The 13,905-nt window shown below is 39.3% G+C and overlaps 1 protein-coding gene across 1 annotated transcript in view; it reads right to left on the minus strand.

The window, feature by feature from the left end:
* LOC124775383 (guanylate cyclase 32E) overlaps nucleotides 1-13,905 on the minus strand; it is a 509,109-nt gene that overhangs the window by 133,471 nt on the left and 361,733 nt on the right. Inside the window, exon 19 of the mRNA XM_047250218.1 lies at nucleotides 10,879-11,069. Within this exon, the coding sequence (XP_047106174.1) occupies nucleotides 10,879-11,069 (191 nt within the window). The remainder of the gene's footprint in view (nucleotides 1-10,878; nucleotides 11,070-13,905) is intronic.

Below are 13,905 nucleotides of genomic sequence, written 5' to 3' on the forward strand. Positions count from 1 at the left end.
TAAACCTGCCTGGGCGATAGCAGTGTCACTTGGCGAGGAATTACTGCTAGTCAGACACACACATGGTACATGTAGTATTACCTAGCATGCTATCAATGTGTAGAATGGGGAAGTCACAATCTATCTGAGTTTGACAAAGAGCAGATTGTAATGGCCTGGAGGGTCAGCATGGAAATTTCAGAAACTGCACATCTTGTTGGATGTCTGAGAAATGCTGTGGTGAATGTCTTCAACACGTGGCAAAACTAAGGCGAAACAAATGTCCAGACGATGTGGGGTGAGCAGCCACCCCTCATTACACATGTTGGACATCATAGGCTGGGTAGATTGGTAAAACAGGACAGGTGGCAAACTGTGGTGGAACCAACATCAGACTCTAATGCTGAGCAGAGTACATGTGTGCCTAAACACACAGTGCACCGAACATCCCTTATGATGGGCCTCCGCAACCGATGATTCATGCATGTGCCAATGTCAACACCACAACATCAGCAATTACGACTGAAATTGGCACATGACCATCAGAACTGGAAGTTAGTGCAGTTACAGAGTGTTGCATAGTTTGATGAATCCTGATACCTCCTTCATCATGTCGGTGGGAGGGCATGGATCTGTCATCTTCCAGGAGAACAGCTACTGCAGGACAGAGACCAGCTGGTTGTGGCTTCATTATGCTCTGGAGAATATTCATATGAGCATCCATGGGTTCCAGTGGAGCTCATGCAAGGCACCATAATGGTGAGGGAATATCGTACAATGGTTGCAGACCATGTAGACACCTTCATGATGATCATGTTTCCCAATGGCAGCGGCATTTCTCAACAAGATAATTCACCATACCATAAGGTCAGGAATGTGACTGAGTGATTTGAGGAACACAGTGGTGAGTTTCAGTTGATGTGCTGGCCCCCCAACTCACCAGATCTGAAGCCAATCAATTCATCGAACACATCTGGGATGTGACTGAACATGGCATCAGAGATCATTGCCCCCTCCCTGGAATTTATAGGAGTTTGGTTACATGTTTGTGCAGATGTGGTGCCAACTCCATCCAGTGACCTACCAAGGCATCATTGCTTCCACATCAAGATACATCTCTGCTGTTATCCGTACCAAAATCGAACATACCGGCAATTAGGTAGGTGGTCATAATGTTCTGGCTGATCAGTGTATATTTCCAACGACAGCAAAAGCACAATAGACATCACACTCATAAGGGACCAACCAGAGACAATATAACATCTCTCTGGACTGCAAACCACAGAAAACTTCAGAAACATATCCCTCTGGAAATATGTATCCAAGGAGAACGATAGAAAGCACAAGAAAAGGAGGAACAAACACTTTCGAGAGCAATAGACATCGAGAAAGTGAAAGCAAAATCAGACAATATAAAACTAACTGAAATGCTAACAGACAACACGCAACTAGAGGAAGCAACAAGCATAAGCAAAACTCCTAAAACAAGCTGCCAATCACAGGAACAAAAGAAGAGCGAAAAAAATGGTACGACACAGTGTGTCATAGGCTAAGACAAGATGTACTAGATGGCCTGCTATTCTATTCTATTCTACACTTGTACTCTATTCTACACTTAATGTAATACTACTAGGGTGATGTGAGCAGGCAGCAGTCAGTTTTGTGTTTATGATGCTGTGTTCAACTACATAAGTTTTTGAGCATTCTTCTGCTACAGTTCTTTATAGTCAAGAGTTACCAACTACAGGAAATATTTTGATGTATTTTTTATTCACTGTGCAGTCATTAAATGATCTTAATATTAATCTGCTTTAATATCATTAGTTACTAGCATTAATTACATATTCATGGCTCACAACATGTTTTAGTTGCATAAATGTATCTGTTTGCAGGACACTTAACATGACTGATTTGTATGTATAGATGACTACATATAATACTAACAAATATTAATATCAGCAGTGAGTGGGACAGAACCTTACCACGAATGTTCCTGCGGTTTACTAATAACACATTAATATTTTCTGTTTGTGATCTGCAGCAATGAAAGTTATTCTCTCAGAATAATTTACCTTATCTTCCTCTCATTAGAGAAAAAAACTAAAAGTAAATTCTTTGGAGAGGCTCTAAATTTTAAAAAATATGGATGCCTCACATCCTCTGTTAACTGAGTAGTTGTTATCTTTGTGTAGTGCACACCTGATCTATTGAGAGAAGCTCTACATTTCTGAAACCAATAATAAAGGTCGAGAGATTTGCATTCACATTCAACATAGAATCAACTTATCCTATAGTTCAGATTTTCCTCCTGGCTCCAAGCCAGAGGACTGTGATAAATTCTGCATACATTGCTGCAAATAATGAACCATGCTTCCATTGAATGGATAAGGCTAGCTTCCTTCACTAATTACGTCAATCATTTAAAAGAATCTTGGATGGCACCAGAACCCAGGGGCCAACGGTAATTTATTCTGGCATGAGCTACAGCTTTTCAGCAAGTTGCACATATTGTGTTCAATCACTACCAGAAGAATACCCTCTACATCTTAGGTGAGACCTTTTGACAACTATACCAAATGCACTTTCATCTCATTTCTTGATCAGATTGTTATTTTCCTGAGTGGCTCCATTACCTGCCTTATGTTGGAGCTCCCAACGACCAACATACACTTTCTCTATGGTTGTCTGGACTTGATAGGAAAATCAGCCACTGGTCCAACAGACAAGATGTCACATAACGGCTCTCATCTGTTATCAACAATGGACAGCACCTCACTCATGTTACCAAGGTATACAAAATGAACTGCCTAGCAAGTTCCCACATTCACCTTCCACCTAGAGATATGCAAACCTACTGCTGTCTGTTACTCACCCTCTAGTGATAACAAATCAATCAGTTGTTCTACCCTGGAAGACACAACAACAACAGAGTTTCCAGGAGATTCCAGAGATATCATGATAATAACAGCTTTCACCACAGGAACCCCAGTTTTGTTGCAGCTTCAAGCAGCAAGACTGAAGCATGTTGATGATGCCCAACGTAACTTCTGACTGTTTCACAAGAGTGACAGTTCACTTTATGTCTGCATACAACAAGCTTACACACTTTATCCATTTCCTATTATGTATAAGTATATAAAATCACTAAGAAAAAACATTATAACCAAAGCAGTCAAATACTAGGATATGCATACTGTAACTAGTGTCCAAATTACCCAACTGTGGTGCTGTAGGATAGGCTGACTCAACCTATGCTACCAACATTAAGAGACATATAAAATACAAAAAAGAAAAAGAAAAACCTGAACTAAAATCTACACTAAAAAGTCACTTCATGCAACATAAATGATCAAAAAATATGCAAACTCTGAAGTCAAAATTAATAACACTACCGATAACAGAAAAATAAAAGTTACTTTTCACTTCTTCTCAGAAGACAGCAAGAAAAAATACTAAACTAAATGATATATGCTGCTGCTGGAGATTTTTCTATACAAAGTGCCACCAGGCCCATGGGAGAAATTTTCATTATTTGAATTTTACAAAGAGGCTACATGTTTTATCTGTCATTTCTCTATGACGTAAAAACAACTGATCAGTTCATGCACAGCAGGCCAAATCACCATCAGCAAAGTCACTTTGCCAATCAAATCACCCCACAGGATCACCTGGCTTGTCAATCTGAGGGCTTTCTGTGCCATGGCTGCAAAATGATTCTGTTTCTGTTCTGTGTTACTGCCAGATTATCTGCTAAATGGCTTACTCTTCTTTACCTTTGCATTTCACTTCACCTCTGAGATTGAGCTGGGGTTATTGGAGCTAATTTCTCTAGCTGGGGCTATTGGAGCTAATTTCTCTCAACCCCTGGCAATCCTCATCATGTAATTACCTTGAGCAAATAAACAGGCACAGTTTCTTTTTATGAAAATGAGTACTGTATATTAATCATAAATCCACATTACTTTACAGTCCTGACTCTACCACCAACAAGGTGTACAACTGGCAGCAGAATCAGGATGCTGGATTTGCCATGTTTTCAGCATTGAGAGGCTGTGTAAAAATTACTAATCCATGAGAAGATGCATGAAACCATTGTATGGAGCTGTCTGCCTCTGTGCTGTGGATCAGGCTCCACACCACAATCTGCCCAGCCCTGCTTCAACTGTGTGAGACCATCTGATGTCACCTGCCACATTTGCACAGCACCAAGTCTAAGTACGGTGACCTCTTGCCACCATGATGCCAGGCACTGCCATCTGCTTGCTGCCAGATGTTGCCACATCATTCATCAGTCGTTAAATCTTATGTCACGAGCTTCTCTTTTCGGTAGAAGACACCACAACAGAGATGTCACTGAGAGCTGCTGCAAAGCCTTAGCAAATGCAAATTCTTCACCACTTATAGATATATGATCCGGCTGCCACTAAATACCAAAAAGTCGGGAAAAGACAGCCTGTGTTGTGCCCTCACACCTCTGCCACATTTCAACATTTTGATGATTTACTTTTACAGTTTACACTCCTCCCTGACACAAATGTCTTTTCAATTATTATAAGGCAGCATGCAGAATGATTGAGAAACATGATAATTTATGATGGTGATGCTATTTTAAATTTGAAATTAGAAAAGTGCAGTTTTGCAAAATCAAAAGTGCACTATCAGGGCCATGTAATTTTGGCAGTTAGTGCAGGTCCAGATCTGGGGTTAATGGACATAGTGGATCATTTTCTAACATCAAGGACTGTTGAAGGATCACAATCATTTCTCAGATTAACAAATTACCATTGTTATGTCATGGAGAACTATGCAGCCACCATGAAAGCTGTCACAAAATTAGTCAAGAAGGGAACTCCTTTTGTCTAGACAGCAGACTGTGAGTGCCATGTTAAAACTGAAAACAATTATTACAAGTTCACCTGTCTTGCATGATATGGTTTTTGCACTACCTTTTATCTTGTCATGTGGTGCTAGCAACATTGCTGTCACCTGCATTTTGAGTCATATACAAGAAAACAAGAAAAAACCAATTGATTACACACAACGTCTGCTGAGTCAATGTGAGCAAAACTATAGCATCACAGAAAAGGAACTTCTGACATTTGTTTTTAACACTCTTTATTTGTAGTGTTATCTATATGGAAAACAGTTCACAATAACTAACAACGATGTGGCTCTACAATGGTTACTGAGTTTAAAAGATGCCAGCAGCAGACTTGTTAGGTTGGCCTTAAAAAATCAGTGCATATGACAATACAGTCAAACAGAAGGCTGGAAGGTTAAATCGCAATGTGGATGCCTCGAGCAGAAAATTAAGATCCTGCAAGCCAAAGACATGCTTACTGATGAGTTAAAAAGGCACAGAAATCTGATAACAAATGTTAGAAACAGGCTACCTTGCCACATTTTATTACAACAGATGACGTTTTATATAACAAAACCCCTCTTGGAGAACAGTTAGTAGTTCCATAGGCTATCTGCAAGTGCATACTGCAACAATATCATAATAACATGAGAGTATGTCAAATGGGAAAAAGGCCATGCATGTTGCACACCATTATTGGCAGCCACAATGAAAGATGTAGAAGACTTCATTCAAAATTATCTCACTTGCATTAAGAGAGCATGAGGACAAAGACCTAATATTCCTCTTAAAACTCTGCCTGAGGCAGGAGGGCTTTTTGAAATTTAATTTCATGTATCATTAGGGTTGATGTCCTCAAGGATTTAAATAAGTAGATGGCATGATACCTTCTGCACATTAATATGTTTTCAGTTTTGCAAATTTTCTTTGGTCAGTTAAATAGTTAATTTGTGCTTAAAGGACATAGTAGGGGGTGCTAACAAAATCAAAATAAATTTTACTTACAATGATTCACTCCTCCCTGATCACAGTTAAAACAAACACATGTGTTTCAAAATTCTGGTCTGTGATTTCAGTCATTTCATAAGGATGTTGGACACTGCGTGCCTATGTCATCTATAAATGATGAGGTAGTCTTTCAACAACACATGGACCTTATTCTACTACAAATCACACCAGATCCATCATCTCCTCCAATAATGCTCAATCATTCACATTCTCCTTTAATCTTAAAAAAACATCCTGAAAACATGCATTGATTATTTACATGTTATGCTCTAAACCTTGTCAACCAAGTATTTCAGCTGCTTTTACTCCTTACAATTTTCTCTGAAACCAGTTTCATTTAGCAACTTCTGCAATGCCACCACCATTTCAGTCCTGAGGTGCTAACTGTAGTCAGCAAACAGTGCTGTAACAGTTGTACTCACCTTTTGGATTGTAAAGCAAAAATAAAATATTGTTACCCCTAGACTTAAGGTCCCACTGAGGTTGTCAAATTCACCCATGAGAGAGGAGAGGAGGTATACAAGGCCCCCAGGCTCCAGAAGTGAGAAATTTTTGTTATTTGACTTTATAAAGAGGTCACTTTTTCATCTATTGACCAGTTCACACCAGAACAGGCAGAATCATCATCAGGAAAGCTGCCTCGTCAATCAAATCATGCTAACTCCTGAGACTGAGGGCTTTCAGAACCATTGCTGCGATAGATGTCTCTCTTCTGTTCTGAGTCATTATCAGAGCAGAAGCTAAATGTCTTAGTCTTCTTTACCTTTGCATTTCCCTTCTCCTACAAGCTGGGTCTGGGGCTACCGGAGTTACCTTTTCTCATCCCCCTGGGAATCCTCACCATCTGGTGTCCCCGCCCCCCCCCCCCCCCCCCCTCTCTCTCTGAGCAAAGAAACCGATATCATTTCTTTTTCTGAACATGACTACTATATATTAATTGCAGGCCCACAGCACTTTTCATTCCTGACTACATCTTAGTGGGTGTACACCTCTCTGATCTATGACTGGATCATTATTAGCTGTTTACTATTTACAATTATCAGAAAATTAAAATGCCAATTATGGCAATGTGATATAACACTACAAGGTCAACTCATGCTAAATTAATGGTTACAAAACTTACTAAACAATATATATATACTCAATCTCTAATGGCCTTTCTAGTGATGAGAGGTTTTGCTTTAACTTTCCCATCATTTAAGTCAAATGCCAAATGGTTTCTTCGAGAAGGAAAGATTTCCTCCTGTATTCTTCCCTCACTATTAGTGATCTGTTTAATGAATTCAAACATTCGAAACTCCAGGTTGGAATATCAACAATATTAAGAAAAGGATAGAATGCTACTCAGTATAAAGGTGACCCACTGAGTTGCAGACAGGCATAATAAAAAGACTGCACACAAGCAAGCACACCTCACTCACACATATGCATGTGTGCATGAGGTTTGCTTGCTTGTGTGAATGTGTGTCTGTTTCCTTTGCTGAAGATGGCTTTGGCCAAAAGCTATAGTGTGTAACAGTCTTTTCATTGTGCCTGTCTGCAACTCAGTGGGTGAGTAACAATTTATCCCTTTCCTAATATTGCTGTCTAATGAATTTATTAGCAACAGGACATTAAACCCTGAAATTACTTACACTCATTCTAATCTTCCTTTCTGCATATTCAATACAGCACAGGTTGTATAACCAATACAAAAGTCTGCAAATGAATATCGATTGGCATTTGAAAAGGTGTTAACATACAAAAATAACTAGCAGACAGAATCGCATCAGCATATTACACCCAATAGTCCTGTCATCAGTATGTAACAGCTAATGACTTTTTGTTTTAGTTATGTACTATTTGAACAAACACTTTATTCTTGGTTACAGAATTCTGTTCTGTAGAACAAATGATCAAAATATATAAGTATGGAACAGGGTCATAAGAATAGAGTCGAAGATACCTGTCAGGTTCAGCATCCAGTCTGTTGTGCTATTTTGTCTTTGTAGCTGCATATGCTAAGAATCCATTATCACACAAGTATGGTGTCAGGAATGGGATAAAAACAGTCAGGTCCAGTGTAGCAAGTTGGGAATATTCATCAAAAACCATACACCAAAAATTATCAAGTGACATTGTTTTGAAGGATGGTTCTATGCTTGATATGATTTCAAATGAAAAGGTACAATGTGTCATAATGATCTAATTGGTTGAAATTTGCACATGCTGGTTTGGGATAATGTGTTGAGACATCTAGAAACACAAATGTAGTGTAAGAAGTGGTCGTGTGCATGCATGGACACATTATGCATGAGAGAAGTTGGCAGTTGTGTGTTCCATACATTTGACACAGCAGTGCATGTGATGCTATCATGGTGTTCACACTGCAAAATTTCAGTGATTGAGGAGTAGCAAGGTGTTTTCAGATTTCTGATGGCAGTAGTGGTTAGACTGGCCAACATTCCTCACTGGATGGTAATTGTTTTTTGGAGGAGAAATTGCAGTGCCCATTTTCGTAAAGGCCAGGAGTGTTTTCAGTGATAACCTGAGACCATGCCAGGCAGACAAAATAATCATAGCCAATCTCATTAACAAGGTGAACAACCTGGTAAGAAGTGATCGGCTTGTCACAATGCAAATGTTGGCAGTAATGATGGGGCAATTGTAAACAATTGCATATGATAGTTTGAGTTACCAGGTGCACATGCAGTGGGTTTTGAAGAAGCTTAGTGAGCCACAAAAGGAATAGCATATGGGGTGAGCACAGAAATACGTGTTGTTTGAGACAAAGTGAGAGAGCATGCAATGGAAGCATGCATCATCACCTCCCCCTAAAAAATTCAAAGCTGTGCCCTCAGCAGGCAAGGTGATGCTTACCATCTTTCTGACATCAAAGGCCCAGTATTAATTGAAGTCCTTGAGCACAGAAAAACCATTATCAGTGACATGTAGTATGAGACACTCTGTGCCCTACACAAATGCATCAAGAGCAAACTGCCTGGGCTGCTCACGGAGGGAGTAATTCTGCTCCATGACAATATGCATCCACACATCTCCATGGTCACACAAAGTGTAGTGGCTAAGTTCTAATGGAAACAGCTTGAGCATCTGCCCTACAGCCTGGCCATGTCACCCAGTGATTTCTATATGTTTGGTCCTCTAAAAAGACATCTCAAAGGAAAACAGTTCAACTCAGAAAATGAACTGAAGGAGACAGTGGAGGACTGGTTCATGTCACAGCCACGGGAATTCGAGGAAAAGGGAATCCTACGGCTTGTGAAACAGGGAGATAGCTGTGCTTGTCTCTGGTGATTACTTTTGAATAAAGATTTCAATTATATCCACAGTGTTGCTTCATACTTTTTCTTTTGAACAACTCACACATTTTCTAGCTTCTACAAATTTGGTACATAAGAATTCTGAACCCATGAATTCATTTTCAGTTTTGTCTTCCACTCTTAAAAAAACTACGTCTCAAAAGGTGCACACATATCATTGAAATATTGGACCAATTCTTCAAATATTTTGTTTGGTAATTCTGTTGGCTCACTAGCAAACACATTCAGTGTTAAAAAAATTTCTAGTTCTAAAAAAAAAATGTTAATCATGTTAAAAATTTATTTTCTGGTAGTGTTAGTTGAGAGTGACGTGCATACATTGTTATTAATTCACACAAAAGCAAGTCTTTTTTAATGAATGTTCCTGTAGATATTGTACAATTATCAGAAAAATGGCCAGTCCAGCAACATCAGTCGGCCCATCCATTTACAAGACGAATCTGTTGTGTTGAAGGTGACCAACTAGTTCTTGCTTGATATTGTCCACAAGATCATTAATTCAATGCGAAAGTGTGATTTGAAAGCAGCACTACAGAAAGATGCTTTACAGACTTTTCTATGAACATATATTGTTTTATGTCTATCCCACATGGTTTTATTAATTTCTCAGTGAGAGTGTGTATTTCATTGGCTTGTGAAGTGCAGTAGTTGACTGAATGCCTCCACAGTTTTTTCATTAACTGTTTGGATTGCATACTTCACAGATTTTTACTTCTAGATAGTGAAACGAAAATATGCTACATGCATGTCTAGTGACAAGTATTGTGTCGCCACGTGCCTACTTATAGTTAAATTCTTTTATTTGCAGTTTCTGATCACAGCATTGTTGTATATTTATTATGCTGCTTGTTGTCTCATTTTTAACTATTATGCACTGAGAGAAAAAATAACTTTTACAAAACTGACAATGATATGATATTTATGAACTGTTTTTCCCAGTGTGTGGCAAAACGTGATGTGCTTTGTTCTTTAGGATGATATTATTGTGGTAGAGCCTCCACAGAAGCCTTGCAGAGCCACAGAGCACACTTTTGAGTATCATGTCACTAGAAAATTCAACCTCTTCATATTTCCTTCATCCCCAATGTGGAGTTGAATTGAAATATTAATGCCTATGATCAGCAGATTACAATCCTCAAGCCCTAATGCTGCATGAGGATTTAACCAGTATGAATATTAATGGATATTTTTGCTATCAGTAAAAATTCTATCCAGTAAATGCACTACATATTAAACAGTTGAATAATAATCAGCACAGTTAACGGATATCACCTTGAATAAAAGTAAATAATCTAACTTAGTAAGATATCTCATTTTTTATGGAACTGTTCATTCAAAATGTCATCTTCAATGTGAATGCAGATTTGTCCTCCATATACCCTGTCTTCACTTGCCCTTGTAAATGTTTTGCATAAGTTTTTTGGAAACTATTGAAAATCTGTTCAGAACTTTTCCAGTGATCATTTACTATTTCCAACACATGGTAGATAGCAATAAATTAAATTTCACACACATATGCATGTTTCTTATGTTCTTACATATATAGAAAATTTTGCATACAATTTGTTTGATTAATTTATACTACAAAAGACTGATTTCATGCTTGCCATATGCCCTTCCACACCCACAAATAATTTAAGTACTGCTTCCTAGAAAGTCCATTAACATGAGCTATTTCAAGAATGCGAAGCAAATAAATTGTCGCCTTACCTTTATGTGTGTCATACCACGTTCTTCACTGTGATAACCTCCCAATATATCCAGAAGACACTTTGTGGCTTCTGAGATATGTATTCTGAAAGCTTCTCCTGTTGACTCCATTCGAGAAGCTGTATTTACTGTGTCTCCAAACAGACAGTACCGAGGCATTTTTAAACCAACAACTCCTGCTACACAATGCCCTGTAGGAATTATTATGTTATCTTACTGTATGTGCAAATGATTGTTGTTCAACAACAATGAAAATTTCTCAACTGAATAATATGTAAAATAAAGGAAAGGTAACCACTCACCTATAGATGACTGATGTGTGGTGCATAGAAACACACAACAGTGAACAGTATTTACACCAGGTTTCAAGCTCTTGCTCTTTCACTAGTAAAAGTACACACATTCACAAAACCACATAGACCCCCAAAGGCACATGCGGAAGCAGCAGCGAGACTGACTGTTGATTGTTGATTAGTAAGAGCAGTTGCCTGACCACACAGACATGAGGAGGGGTAGGTAGTACATGATCTGGATGGAGAAAGAGCAGCATGGACATGAGAAGAAAGGGAAAAGGCAGTAAAGTGAGGCAATGGCAAACAGGTTAGTGGAGGCTTAGGCTACAGAAATTGTAAGAGTGCAGGATATGCTGGAGAGACAATTCCCACCTGCATAGTTCCGAGAAACTTGTGCTGGAAGGGAGTAAGAGGATGACTCACATAATAAAGCAGCTGTTGAAGTCATTTGTGATGTGGTGCGCAGCATGTTCAATAACTGAATGGTCAAGTGTGGGGTTTGCCACAGTTTGGCCACTCACACAATTGGTTATTTTAATGGCCATGTCAAATGCTTCATAATAACTGCAGCATAGTGTAGCATGTCATATTAAGCTATGCTGCAATTACTGCTCGGCATTCTATGTGAGCATTACAAGTAACTATCTTTCACACATGTCCCTGCCTTTTATAGAGTAGACAATGCCTGTGACTGGACTGTGGGAGGAGGTGGTGGGTGGGTGTATGGGACAGGTCTTGCAACTAAGTTGACAACAAGGGAATGACCCATGGGGTGCAGGTATAGGAGGAGGATTGGAAGAGGGACAGAGAAGGATATTCTGTAGGTTGTTTGGGTGGCAGAATGCTACTCTGAGTGATGTGGGTATGATTTTAGGTAGGATGTCTCAGGGCGTTACAAAAAATAATCAAAGGCCTGGTGATGGATTTGACTGAGCTTTTCAAGCCAGCATGATTCTGGGTCATCAGAGGAGTACTGGTCAGTGACTGGTTAACAGGTTTACTGGTGTCAGAGAAGGAAAGTAGCTCAGGCGATCTGTTTATGGATTAATTGAATAGGATCTGCCAATAAAGGCTTTGGTAAGGGCATCAGTATATTTCAACAATTTCTACTTTGCACTGTAGATGCAACATCCATGGGTAGCGAGGCTTGGCATGGAATGGGTGACAGCTGTCAAAGTTGAGGTGCTGTTGGTAGTTGATGCACTCAGTATGAAGAAATGCATTTGGAGCCATCTGAGAGGTGGAAAGCAACATCTAGGAAGGTGGCTTGTTGAGTTGAGAAAGATCAGATGAAGGAGATTTGGGAGTGGGTGTTGAGGTTATGTAGAAAGAGCAAAGGTTGTCTGAGTCCAAATCATGAAAATGTCATCAATGAATCTGAAACAGATGAGGAGTTTTACATGGCTGACTGGATAGGAAGAGTTTCACCAGATGTCTCCTAAAAAAGTTGGAACTGGATGATGCCCTGTGAGTATCCATGGCACTACCATAGATTATTTTATAAATCTAGCCTTCGAAAGTGAAATAATTGTGGGTCAGGATGTGATTAGTTATGATGGTTAAAAAAGAGGCTCTGGTTCTGGTATCAGGAGGACTTTGGGAAAGGAAGCATTTCATGGCCAGATCAGCAATGAGGAATTCCAGAAACATAGTCAGGAGATGACTGGGTGAATGGGTAGGATGATAATGGTTGCAGAGAGCTTGGAACTGTTTTAGAAAAGGTACTATGTGGGGGTTTTGGTTGGCTGTTGTCAATAGCGTATGTGGCAAAGAAGTGTTTCCGCTGTAGAGAACAAGTAAAGGAAACAAGGTTCTTTACAAGCCCAGCATGGTTGAACTTAGGTTGTGGGCTAAATGTGAGACCTTTTGTACCTTTAGTAACTGCTGAGACTTCTGCGGGATTCAGAGATTTAGCAGAAATGTTGATGACAGTATGGGATGGGCATTCTGGAGCAGTGTATTTCATGGAGTTTGGAGGAAGTTTTTGGATATGTGAAAAGTGTAATAAGTGAGCAAGGCATGGTCAGGGAAACCAGGACAGGTTAACGTAGGTGTCAGAGAAGAGTGGTACACTTTATCTTGTCTATAGGTAAATCCATGCATGCACAGGACAGCACTAGATTGGTCAATTTCCTCAAATGGTGCTGGGAATGGTGTTTCAACCACTGAAGGGCAAGAGTTCCCATTGCAGTGTATCATTCAGGAAGTTGTGGTCAAAGAATAAAAGGATTTTATGAAAAGAGTAGAGACTTTCAAGTATGGTTTGTGCTTGGATTGTATGATTATGAAGGACCAGGTTGTTGCAGGTGAGGAACTGATAAATTTCGAAAAGGTGAAGATTCTTGCATTAGGACAGAGGCTCTGGTGACAGCCCAAAGACAGAAATTTTAATTGTAAGCCCATTAGGTGGGATACCACATTTTCTATTGCACATTTCTATGTGCCATACATCAGTTAGCTATGAGTGATTGTTGTTCAGGTGTATGACACTATTAATGTTAATTTAAGTTTCAATGTATCACATTTCAGACATGACAAAAGTCATAACAAACAATATCCTGGATTCGCCATTGTTTGAAAGTCATGTTGTTGTTGTTGTGGTCTTCAGTCCTAAGACTGGTTTTATGCAGCTCTCCATGCTACTCTATCCTGTGCAAGCTTCTTCATCTCCCAGTACATACTGCAGCCTACATCCTTCTGAATCTGCTTAGTGTATTCATCTCTTGGTATCCCT

The sequence above is a fragment of the Schistocerca piceifrons genome, chromosome 2 (genome assembly GCF_021461385.2).
Source record: "Schistocerca piceifrons isolate TAMUIC-IGC-003096 chromosome 2, iqSchPice1.1, whole genome shotgun sequence".
In the NCBI taxonomy this organism is placed as follows: domain Eukaryota; kingdom Metazoa; phylum Arthropoda; class Insecta; order Orthoptera; family Acrididae; genus Schistocerca; species Schistocerca piceifrons.